This window comes from Meriones unguiculatus, chromosome 12 (genome assembly GCF_030254825.1).
Source record: "Meriones unguiculatus strain TT.TT164.6M chromosome 12, Bangor_MerUng_6.1, whole genome shotgun sequence".
NCBI lineage: Eukaryota > Metazoa > Chordata > Mammalia > Rodentia > Muridae > Meriones > Meriones unguiculatus.
In genome coordinates, this window is record NC_083360.1 from 30,728,190 (window position 1) to 30,740,656 (window position 12,467).

At 49.1% G+C, this 12,467-nt stretch overlaps 1 protein-coding gene across 3 annotated transcripts in view; it reads left to right on the forward strand.

The window, feature by feature from the left end:
• The window catches only part of Fam53a (family with sequence similarity 53 member A), a 35,534-nt gene extending 23,460 nt beyond the window's left edge, over window positions 1–12,074 (forward strand). For all 3 annotated transcript variants that reach the window (XM_021651706.2, XM_060365508.1, XM_021651680.2), the window contains 3 exons: window positions 317–371; window positions 2,682–3,427; window positions 11,554–12,074. In XM_021651706.2, coding sequence (XP_021507381.1) covers window positions 317–371; window positions 2,682–3,427; window positions 11,554–11,865 — 1,113 coding nt within the window. In that variant the 3' untranslated portion in view covers window positions 11,866–12,074. The remainder of the gene's footprint in view (window positions 1–316; window positions 372–2,681; window positions 3,428–11,553) is intronic.
• The last annotated feature ends 393 nt before the right edge of the window (window positions 12,075–12,467 follow it).

Here is a 12,467-nt window from a genome sequence, read left to right on the forward strand (position 1 = left end):
GTCCATTTGTTCAGCTAGATTTTGTTAGGTTTAAAAAAAAACTTGTAAAAAACTTGTACTGACATGGTAGAAGGTAATAACCGATTTTTCATATGTTGTTTCTCACGCACACACACAACCCACCCCTCTATACCGCCCCTCACAAAATAAGTGTTTTGTTTTGTTCTTTTAAATCTCAACCCTTTTTATTAAGAAAAAGGTATTTTTCAGAGGTCAGTACATTTTATTTTAAAACAGCAGCGGGACAAATAGGGTTACTGTAGTGAACTCTTGAGTTTTCACATGAGTACTGAGACTTCTCTTTTGTCACTTTTAGTATTCTGCTGAGAAACTGAACAAAAGTGGCCATTTGTTCCCTTTGGAGATTGGCGGTAAGTGTCTCAGAAGCCCAGGTAGGGTCTTCCTAAGGCTGAGTGAAGTAGGTGATAATGGAGCAAGGTGGCATTGGGCCTTGAGCCAGGAGGGGTCTTGATGCTGGACTGAGTCAGATATTCACAGCAAGGCCCAGGGAGACCTTTGTGTGACCTCCGCGTGGGACAGGAAGATCATGAACCACCACCCTCCCTGCTCATGGGCCAGGAGTCAGAATTGGTCTCTAAGCAGGGTGGGCCAGGGTCAAGGCTCAGCAAAGCCTCTGTTTTTGCTGCTGGTGATGATGTGGGAGGAAGCTAGGGACTGCTTTACCTTTTATGCAAGACACAAGCCCACTTTGTGGCTTCCTTCAGCTATCGGGAAAAGGATAATCAGGTGGTATGTAGTTTTGGGTACCATTCTGCTGTGGTACACACTGGCTGAATGAGTATTCCTGGACCTGTCTCCTGTCTCACTTCCTAGAACATTGCTCTTTAGAATAGTGTGGGGAACCTTTCTGATAAATTTAAGTAAAGACTCTGGGTTTGGAATCGCTCTGTTGACCTTGACAGTTGGAACACCTTACATGGTAGAACCATGTCCAGTTCCCCTTGACCACCAGATTACTAAAGTAGAAGTATCGACCAGCCTTTTCACGAACAGTTGGAAGTGGGACGTGAAGTCTCGATTTATCCCCATCTCACCTAGCTTGTGTCACTCCCACTTGACTTTGGCTCTTCCAGTCTATCCTGCATATGGGACCATGTTAACTACCTCAGTCTCTGCTCAGAATTTCTGAGGGCCTCTAATACATTCCTTTCTTCTCTCCTCCCCTTAGCCCCCATCTTACCTCCTTGCTGTCACCCCAGGTGACAGGTCACTCCAGAGTCCTTGATGTATCCTGGCTGTGAGTCCTTGATGTATCTTTCCTCAGAGGTGACCCTGGCTGTGTCGTGTTGATCTCTGTGGCCTCTACTCCAGTATTATCTTAGCTTGACAGTATTTGGAAGCAGCAGGGAGAAACCAAGTGACCTGTTGGATGCCCTCCCATTAAGAGTGTCCAGAGCATCCCCTGGTCAGGTTTTTGGATATTTGGGCTTTATAGCTGGACTGATTCCATTTGAAGACACTCACATACCTGACTTTGCTTCTGTGAGGGAGGGCTGGAGCAGGTGCCTGCCCTTTACATCCAACAGGAGGAACAGGAGCTAGGGCCATGCTAGCTCTGAGAAACTTATCCAGGGTCTGGGTGCCAAATTGTACTGAGTGTATGAGCTGAGCAGAGGGGAGCTGGACTAGGCTGGACATGTATGTGGAGATCTGTTATGTGGGCCTATGCCTGGGAAAAGTAGATTAGATCCTGGGGTGCTTAGTCTTATGAGCTACAATCTGGGCTCAGATGTTTTAAGGACTCCTAAGTCCTCCTCAGTGGGTTTGATAGAAGGGGCAAAAGAAGTGCCCTTATGCTACACTTACCTGTGATGTCTTGGGCACATGGTGTTACAGGATGACCAGCCACCAAGGGGTTATTGCCAGCACCTGCTCTAGGGGTGAAGAAATGGTGCCTTGAGGATGTCACGGAAGTCCTTGTCCCAGTCCACTGTCCAGATGTCCAGGCCAAGTCTTATTTTGTTTGAGACAGAGATTCACTGTGTATCCCAGACACAAAGTAAAACCCAAATGCTCATCAGTCCTGCATTTGCCTCACAGGTACTGGGATCACAGGAGTGAGCCACTATACCCTGCTTCAACTGAAGCCTCTTATCTGTAAGAAGATTTGAGACTAGCTGTCCACTTGGGTCATTAAGAAATGAGGCTATTTCCAAGAAGTAGCTTTATTTGGCTCCTGGCTGTGAGAGGTCTGCCTTTAGAGGCTGGCCAGGGACAGGGGTAAAGTATTTTGATGACATGGTGTACTAGTAAAATGGGGGTAAGATCAGAACCAGATTATTTTCAGGAAGCACAGGTGGAGAGATAATTCCTTAAGACTAGCCGAAGGCAGCTATGATGGCGCATGCCTTTAATCCCAGAACTCAGGAAGCAGAGGCAGGTGAATCTGTGACTTTGAGGTCTATCTAGTGAGTTCCAGGACAATCAGGGTTACATAGAGAGCCTCTGGCCTGAAAAACACACACACACAAAACCCAGAAACAAAATAAAAATGGAACAAGTGCTAGCTGGTTATTCAGATGCCAGGGGCTCCTGAAGTAGTACTAACATGAAAGCAGGAGTGTTTTTGTTTATGTATGTCCATGAGCCTGGGAAGGGAGGCAGCACGGTGGCTCCCTATTGCTCATCTGCCTTTTCCCCACACCTTTGTGTTTCCTTAGTGGACAAAAGTCCCTGGAAGGCCTTACATGGAGGATGGCCCATTGGAAGCCAGGCAGTCTCAGGCCGCTTTCCACTGGGCCCACATGGTGTGTCTCAGACCGAAGGTCTCAAGTGGCAGCTGGAATCCCCAGGGCCCATGGCTGTGGGCAGCTTCTTGGACCTCCATGAGAGCACAGGGCCACCTGCAGCACCACCAACCAAGAGACACTGCCGGTCCCTGTCTGAACCAGAAGAGCTGGCTCGATGTCGTTCCCCATGGCGCCCTGGTAGCTCCAAGGTGTGGACTCCCATCTCTAAAAGGAGATGCAACAGTGGTGGGAGTGCTACCCTGCAGTGCTGCAGTGGCTTTGGGAACCCTACCCTGCAGGGAAGTCTAGGTCCGGGCCTACCCAGGAGCCCTGTGTCGCCGCTGACGCCCCGGCCAGCTTCAGCCAGCAGTGGCTTTGTGGACAGCAGTGAGGGCAGTACAAGCTCAGGTCCATCCTGGCTTTCTACAGGACCCTGCGCATTTTCCTCCAGGCGCCGACTGTCCCTCTCACAAGAGCACCTTGTAGATGCAAGCGTTTGCCTGCCTTCAGCCAGCAGCACCCCCACATCCACACCTGAGCTAGGCCGGCACCATGGCCTGCTCCGGTGCCGCTCACAGCCTTGTGTATTGGATGGGAGGAGGGTCCGGCGCAAGCGGAGACGGGAGGAGGATGCCAGGTGGACGCGCCCATCCTTGGACTTTCTGAAAATGACACGGGTGAGGCCACACTTTTATTCTGGGGTGCTTAGGAAGCCTATGTTTTGCCTTATATTGGTTTTGGAGTGAGATTGGTTGTGGCCAGCAATCTCGTAGTCTTACTTACCTAGGGTCTTTTGAGCCTACATGCTGTGTAAGGCCAGCTTGTCAGGGAACATGGCATAGCTTGGGTTGGTGGGAGGATGGTCTTTCCCGGCTGACCTCCCAAAACCTCAGTCATACCTCACATGCAGAGCCCCCACATGTGGATCTGAGCTCTGCCTGGGCTCTGAGGAGGCAAGAAGGGATTGAATGGATTTTCAGCTAAGCTGTTGTGTTTGGGGCATCCCTATTTCTTGGGAGCCCTATCTACATTTTGGGGTTGCAGTTGTTTATAAAGTGAGAAGCCATTCCTGGAGGCAGAGGCAGAGCTTGGCACCACTGAAAAGCCAGTCCCTTGGCTTGTGATGACTACGGGAGCCAGAGCTGGTGCCTTGGCTGTGCCACAGAGACCAGCATGTACCTGGATGTGTTGTGCTTTCACGCCCTGACATCCCTGGCACATTCTGGAGGTGTTTGGTTTTGAGGGAACATTTTATCTAGTGTGGTAGACCGTTGTGTCTGGCAATACCACCGCCTGCATTCATGTGGATCCCAGAGAGGTGCTAACTGCTGGCCATGGGGAGAAGGAGAACAGAGAGAATGGGTCCTCACTGTGCCTAGGAGAACATGTTCCCTTGGATGCATCTGGGACCTTAGGGTTTCTTAGCCACTCTGTGAGAGCTGGAATGGAGCCCAGCAGCTCTGCTTCCACTCTGGGCTGTTAGGGAGGAGCAGAAATAATAGACTCCTGTTGTTTCCAAATCCCCCTCCCTCCCCCAGCCAGTGCCTCATTGTGGAGCCTTGACTGGTTTGCAACTCATGTAGACAAGACCAGCCTGGCCTTGAAATCATAGAGATTTGCCTGCCTCTGCCTCCTGAATGTTCAGGTTAAAGGCATGGTTCCCTGATTCTTCATGTAGGAACCAGGACTTGAGAGTGTTGGGAGGAGGCAGGGTGGTGTCTCTCTTCTCTTGGTGACTGGCATTGGCAGTTTCCTGACTCTATTGCCCATTCCTATCCCAGGGCTTCAGGCCTGACTTGCCTCCTGTAGGCATCACTGTGGATGCATGTCAAACTCTGGGTGTTGTAGGTGCCAGGGCTGTCCTGAATGGAGCTGCTTTAGCATCTGTTGAACCCATATTGGGGATGGTGCAGATAGGACAGCCACTGCCACAAGGTTTGGGAGAAGCCTTTCTGGCAGTCCCAGTCTTATGGCAGGTAGCCCAGGTCCTGTTGATGCTTATTCTGCATCCTGCTGATGTTATTGTTGACTGTCTGACAGGTTTTCCAGAAACTTCTTCCTGGTAGCAATGAGGGTTGAAAGCCCACATACCTGGTGTGATTATAGAGTGCTGATAGAAGGGAAGTGGTGGTCATTTTAGTGTGGTGTTGACTTTTAGAAAGTTGGCAGCAAAGTCCTGGGCATCCAAACTTTCCATACTAGCCAGTGCTGTGGGTGTGGTATGTGGCATCACTTTATGTCTGCCAGGAGGACAACAGCATAGGATGAGGCTTCCAGCAGAGGAGTCCTTGACCCATTGCCTTTTGGGGAGGAAGGTAGCTTGTAGCAAAGATGGATGGATGACCAAGGGATAGTTCTGTTCTTGAGATAGTGTGAACACTCTGGGCTCCTTAGGAGGTGGAGGAAAGTAACTGGTTAGGGTGGTGCTGGTGCTGGGACATTATAGATGGGCTCATTGTGGAGGAAGGTGCCTGATGGGCCCCACCTCAGCTCTGCTCCACTGTTCAGTCCTCCTGAGCAGTGGCTGTCACCTGGGTGTTCTCTGGTCCTTTCCTTCTCCTTCCCTACCCCAGTTTGCCTGAGGATTCAGATGTCCTCTGTTCCTGACACTATTCTTGTCAACCTCCACTTAGTCCCCACATCCCATTGTGACTTAAACTCAAAGGTCAGGATCACTGTATAGTTAGCGGTTGCTGACTAACAGGTGAGCCTGGTTCAGCTGGAGGCATCTGAGCTGTGTTGCCTCTCTATCCCTTCAGGGTATTGAACAGGAAGCTTAGCAGGAAGGTTCCGGTCATACTTAGCTGCTAACCTGCTTCCCCGCTCCCTCCTGTGGCTCTTGATCATTGGCTTTTGTAGGATACATTGATGTTCTTAGTCTTTCCTGAGTGGATGATCTGAAGCGGTGACAAGGAGACAAACTGCAGTGTCTCGTGGGACCTAGTTTCTCTGAGTTCCATGTAGTACATATGCACTGTGGTGCACCTGCTTAAAGAACTGGCGCAGACCATTTGCAGTGACTGTGCTAAGCCCTTGGTGCTGAGCAGGCACTGGCTAAAACCCAGAACTGTGCAGACAGATGGTGTTGTAGGGACAGGGTGAGTGGTATAGGAGGCCAGGTGAGAATAGCATTGTGGGTTTTGCTTTTTGTTTTTATTTGTGTGTATTTATGTGAGAGTGTGTGTTCATGTGAGCAGTGCATATGGAATCGAGAGGTTAACCTTGGTAATGTCACCCACTTTATTTTTTAATTTATTTTTATTTTTGAGATTATAATTACATCATTTTTCCCATTCTCTTTCCTCCCTCCAAAGCCTCCCATGTACCTCTTCTTGTTCTCTTTCAAATTCATGGCCTCTTTAATTAATTTTATGTGCATACATGCACATGCATATTTATTTCTAGAGTTCTTTGTGAAGGCATGAGGCCTCATGGTCTTTCCTTGATCCACTTTGGCATGTTGTCCTTGTTGGTGAGACTTCGTGGCTTCTGACGACGTAAGTAGGAAACACAGTCTCATAACAAACTCCTTTATCCTTTGGCTCTTACAATCTTTCTGCTCCATCTTCCACTATGTTCCTAAGCCTTAGGCGAGGGAGTTATTTTGTAAATGTGTCCATTGGGCTGGGCTCCACAACTCTGTATTTTTGATTGGTTGTGGTTTTCCATCTGTTGTAGGGACATTCTTAGATGAGGGGTGAGGACAACATTTATTTGTGATTATAAGGGCAAATATTTATGATGAAGTTAGGGATTATGTTAGTGTAATAATCTCTTTGTTTTTTGTTCTTTGAGACAGGGTTTCTCTGTGTAGCCTTGGCTGTTCTAGACTCTCTTTGTAGACCAGGCTGGCCTCAAACTCACAGAGATCCGCTTGTCTCTGCCTCCTGAGTGCTGGGATTAAAGATGTATGCCACCATGCCCGGCTACCACATTTTTGTTTGTTTTTCATAATTGAAACATAATTTGGGACTTGGGCTCACCAGCTTGGCTAGGCCAACTGACCAGAGGCCCAAGGACTCCCTTGTCTCTGTGTTCCCAGTGCTGGGGTGATAAGCATGTAGCAGCATACTTGGCTTTTTATGTAGGTGCTGGAGGTCAGACCCAGGTCCTCATACTTGTGTGGCAAGCGCCTTACTGACTGAGACGTCTTCCCAGCCCCCAAACATTCTTTTTTAAGTGCCTCCCTCACAGAGACTTTAAACCTTTTCCCTAGATTTTGATCAGTTAAGATTTCTTGTGGTGGAGTCAGTACCCTGCTGGTTAGGGCTGAGACTCTGCTCTCTGCCCGACAGGCACATGTGCACACTTCTGCTATTTCTGAGCACATTCTCAGCGGTAGACTCTTGACAGGGTAGCCAGCAGAGGAGAGGTGCAGGCCTGTGTGTTTGTATTGTTGAAGCTTCCATCCTCTTAATCTTACTATCATAATCTCTCCAGTTAAAATAATTAGCATCTGAGACTACTAAAAAGCAATGTAATGATGATTGTGCCTCCCTCCCCAGGGGTAAATGAGTAACGCCTTACAGTGCTTTCTTTAGTTGCCTTTGTAATGAACAGAGTGGCACTGGCACCTCACAGGGCCAGACCCTGCCCGTAGCTCGGGTCATATAGTCTGGGCATCTTTGACAGCCATAGAGTACCATAGGCCCTTGATTAGTCATCCCTGCTCTCTGTCTGTAGCACTATTAATGTTATAGGCCCTCGGGGTCAACATTAAGAGCAGGGCTTGCTTTCCCTCAAAGTAGGATTGCATGCAGACTGACAGGCAAAAGGTCCAGCAGGCAGACAGTATGTTCAGACCCTGCCGCTCATGTCAGGGTGACCAGGCCCGTTTACCGTACTTCCCTTACCTGTTTGTTAGCTGCCTCATCATCAGCCGCCTCCGCGTTACTCCTTGCCCCGTCCTCCGCCTGTTCCCATCTCTGTCCCTGTCAGATGGGGGTTCCTACCTCCCCATCCTTGTCTGCTGTTGTTGACTTCAGGATTGTTTTTCTGCTTCACAGTTTAAGATTGTTTAAACTGTGCAGTGATGTTAAGCATCTTTAATCCCAGCACTTGGGAGGCAGAGGCAGGGGGATCTCTGAGTTCCAGGACAGCCAGGGTTATGTAGGAGACTCTGCCTCAAAAAACCAAGCGGGGGGGGGATCAGTTATAACACATATTTCCCATTTTGCAGAGTAAGGTTTCTGCCCATGACACCATGGCACCAGTGTGTTGGGTTTATGAAGCAGCAGCTCATTGCAGGACAGACGTGGCATGTTATTTGCCGTACCCAAGGATCCACCTCTTTCCCTGTCCTTTTTTGCTCTTGGATGCTGGTCTCCTGGATGCTATTACATTGTTCTGAAACAGCTGTTCCACTGAGGAAAGTCCTGTCCCATCATTTGTCCTTCCTTGTGCTCTGTGGGGTGTGGCTGTGGTAGGGCACCAGCCTTGCCTTCTCCCCAGGTCGTAGTGGGGCATTGTGGATCATTGTGTTCTGGGCGGGGAGTTTTTCTGTATACCTAGTGTAGAGTACTTACATCCCCTTAAGGCCACTCTTCCATCTTCCTGGGACCTTGACCCACCTTATATTTCTGTAACATTTGCCTGCTGCCTGAGCTTCCACTTCTGGGTTTCTAGTCTGTTGGCTCTGTTCCATCCTGACTTTGTGACAAGTGCACCTCACTATCTCTGATTTCTTCAGTGGGGCCAAGGTGCTGGGGCCTCTCTGAGCCCCCCTTACAGCTACTTCAGAGTTGGAGTCCCTGGGAAGACTGGGGAAGAGTGGGGCTCTCTGGGGGCCTGGGGCTCTCCATTTGAGGCACAGGGGTTTTCAGTTCCCTTATCCCCACTGTTCTTAAAACCCTTATCCGTTTTTTAAATTCACTCTTCCCTGAGAGTAGACCTCTCTTCTTGGGCAGAGCCGGGGGCAGACACTGTGGGTTCTGGATACCTTTGTCTGCCAAGGCAGAGATGCTCTGTGTATCACCCGAGGCCTCTTTAACTTGGGACAGGCAGGTTTTTCCCTTCCTGACACCTGCGAAAGGCCCTCCTGGATACGTGTTGGCTATGGATGTTCCTTGGACATTACTGCGGTCTTGGCCTGGCACAGACACACATGTGGCTAGGCTCTAGGCATTGCTTGCTGCACTCAGCTAAGACTCTGGCTCCACCTTGGGCTGTGGAGCAGCTTTGCTGGCGGGAGGTTTGGGTATCTCCATCTGCCATGCTTCCTCAGCATGTGGAGAGAGGAAAACTCTTAGATGCGTGTGGCAGCAGTGTCAAGATAGTTGTAGGAGCGTGTTCCCCCTGGCTTGGACACGGCTGAGGAGACTTGTGGTGGTAACTGGATACAACAGACTATGGCAGTTTCTCCCAATTCAAAAGATTCCTGGCTGGGCTGGAGCAATGGCTCAGATAAATAAGAGCACTGGCTCTTCTTCCAAAGGTCCTGAGTTCAATTCCAACAACCACATGGTGGTTCATAACCAACTATAAAGAGATCTGGTGCCCTCTTCTGGCATGCAGGCATATTGTAGGCAGAACACTGTATTTTTAATAAAGAAGTATGCATACTTTAAAAACAAGGTTCCTGGCATGTTACAGCATCGCCCCCCTTTAAAAAAACAATCCTGTGGGTTTGTCTGCCCAGATGCAGATCATCATTGAGTGGCAGTAGGTGCTGAAACTTCCCTTGGGGACATCCTTTGGGGGTGGTGTCAGTTCAAGTCAGCATAGGTGTGGGCTGTGACCCACATTCTGATGCTTGGTTTCACAGTGATGGTGTTTTTGTGTCAGGTTCTTTGTTGAGTGGCAGTTACTTCTCTGTGGATAAAGGAGCATCAGAGTGCTGCTTCCTGTTGTGCTGACCCAGAGGCAGTGCAGTCTAGCAGGGTTTTCTCACACGAGTCAGACGGGGGTGGAAGTCCTGAGGCTTCTGACTGCAGTCCCAGGCTGTCTGTTGTTGGGGCTGCTGGTGCGAGCCCAGGGCCTGCTGTCCTGCATCTGGATGTTTCCACTATCTAGCAGCTCCACAGGAAATAAGATGCCACAGAGTCCTTAAGCTGGTACAGGGACATGGATGGTCAATTTATCTTGATGTGAATAAAAAGCAAAACAAAACTATTTCTTTTCATTTTGTGACCAGAATCTAGCTGCTTATTATAGCTTTAAGGGTTTGCTTTTTGGAATATTACTTCTCAAATTGGTTCACTGTTTTTGTTTTGTTTTGTTTGAAACCGTTTCTGTGTACCCTCCCAGTAGCCTAGAAAGTGAGATCTTCCTGAGCACTAGGATGACAGTTGTGTGCATAGCCAAGTGCCATATGCCTAGCAGAGAGTCACCTTTTTATAGTTGAACAATAAAAACAAACACATCGCAGTATGTCTTGTGGAGACAACTGATTCTCGTAAAAGCACAGCTCTGAGAAGAAGCTCTGTTCTCCCTTTGGGCTTATGTGTCTATGTTTGTGACAGGCCTGTTTCTAGGGATCTTTTAGTCAAAAAGTAGATTTTTGGTCAAGAGTGGTAGCACATGTCTGGAACTCCAGCATTCAGAAAGTGGAAGCAGGAGAATCCAAAGGCTGTTCTCAGCTACATAGCGAGTTTAAAGCCACCCTGGGCTGCTCTGTCTCAGTGCAGAGAAGTTTTAGGGTGGCTTTTTCTGTTGTTTTGTAGCATTGGTAAGCTCATGTTCTAAAGGTCAGTGTTGCTTGTATGGTGTGTGTCTTGTCATCTGTGTTGCTGTCCTGGTATTCACATACCTTCTAGAGTACTCACCTCTGTACTGCTACATGTAAGAGGCCAGTTTAAAGAAGCTTGGTGGAGATTGTGTTAAAGACATGGACAGGGCGTGTAAAAGGGACTGAACATTGCAGGAAGGAAATGCAAGGTCAAACCAGGAAAAGTGGTAGAGAAACAAGGCCTAGCCATGTCAAAGGCAGTTGGTATGTGTAGCCATAACACATGTGTTTCTCAGGACATAGGTGAATTCCAAGAGAAATATGCTTACCTCTGGGTAAGCAAGGACTTTCGAAACTGGGAGAGCTTTGGTTTGGGGCAGAGCTGGTAATTGAATTCACAGAGGACACGCAGAGAGCATAGCCTCTCAGCCGGCCCTTATGGCTCTGTGCCCTGGATACGCCTTGGGAAGTGTCCTGGAGGCAGCCTAAGATGCTGGCAGGGTTCAGAGTGCGTGCCTGGACAGGGGTAGTCAGAGGCCCCTTCGGTGTGTATGTGTGCTTTTGTCTTAGATGTTTTAGGGTGAAAAAGCTCTCCACGTGTTGTGTTTGAGGAAAGTCAGCCTTTAGAATATGAGAGAGAGGAAGGTGGGAAGCAGGACTGAGGCAGTTAGGAGTTGAGGAATGAACCATGTGTGTGGGGGGATCTGATGAGTGCCAACTGGCTTACCTTGCCTGAGGCCTTTTTTGAACAATTAGGTGTTGTTGGAGATGGGGTACATGGGGACCTTCGTGGATAGTCTGTCTGCTGAGAGCAAGACAGGCTCTGGGACGCAGTCCTCTTTGAGGTCTCTGGCATCTGGAGCTTCCCAGGTATTAAGCACTCACATACCTGGTTTCTTTGGTTTGGGTGGGTCCATGCTGGGCTTCTGAGAAACAGCCTAGCAGGCACTATGGGAACTCTGTGGCCCTGGTTTCTGATGAGGCCAGGGATGGGATAATCAGTCCAGGAAGCAGCCCAAGGGCTGTGACTGGTGCTTGGTGACTGGAGAATAGGCTAGACACCCTCATAGGCAGACAGAATGTTGTCTTGTACAACATCCACCAGAAATGCCTTAAGCCATGTCTTTTCTATTGCAGACTCTGAAAAACTCGAAGAGCCTTTGCTCCCTGGACTATGAAGATGATGAGGACGACACCCAGGCGAAGACTGTTGTGTCCTCCCCGTGTAACTCCCAGGGTCTTGTGGGCATCATCACACCTGGCTCTAGCCCAAGGATTGCCAGGCCTGGCCCCACCAGCCCTAGTGCCTGGGCTTCAGGGGAGCCAGAGGCCGGCACAGGCGAGGGTGGGAGCAGTGGGGACCCCAGTGACTGGGACAGTGCAGGAGAGGAGGGCATCTTCCCACTGGACCACGGCGACCTAGACCTGGAGCAGATTGAGAGCAACTGACTTTCGACGAGCAGTGCTTGCTGTTTGTCACCTTGGTGCCTGACCGGTGGAGATAACTTGTGTGTTATTTTGAAAATTGAGGCGTAATTTTGATTCAGTTTTTCCTAAAGAAGTATTTTGCATTTTTATGGCTTCTACAGTTCGGGAGAGCTTCTCTATTTTGAAATGGGTTTTCAGAGGGCCTTCTATTAAACGTGATTCTGCCTAGATTCTGGCCAGTTCTGTGCTTTTTGTAAGGACCCTGCTGTGAAAAGCGAGTGTGATTTGCTTGGCAGCCTTGGGGCTGATGGTCTGCAGGCTCCCATCAGGAGGGATCACAGCCTGAGAGCTTGGGGTGATCTACTTCCTTGGCCTTTGATATCTGTGGTTGGCAAACTGCCGGCTTTCTGATGGTGCGGTGCTGGCTGGGTTGGGCTTAGTCTCTTGAGGCTGCTTTTCTGTAGTCCAGTGGCTTCGGGCTTCTGGGACATGAAGTGGCCATACCAGTCCCCATAAGTGATGACCATTAAGGGAGCACCATTATGAGGAAGGGCTTTGTGATAACACAGGTAATGATCATCTCTGGAGAAAATTGCCTTATTTTTTCTTCTCTTCGAAGAAAA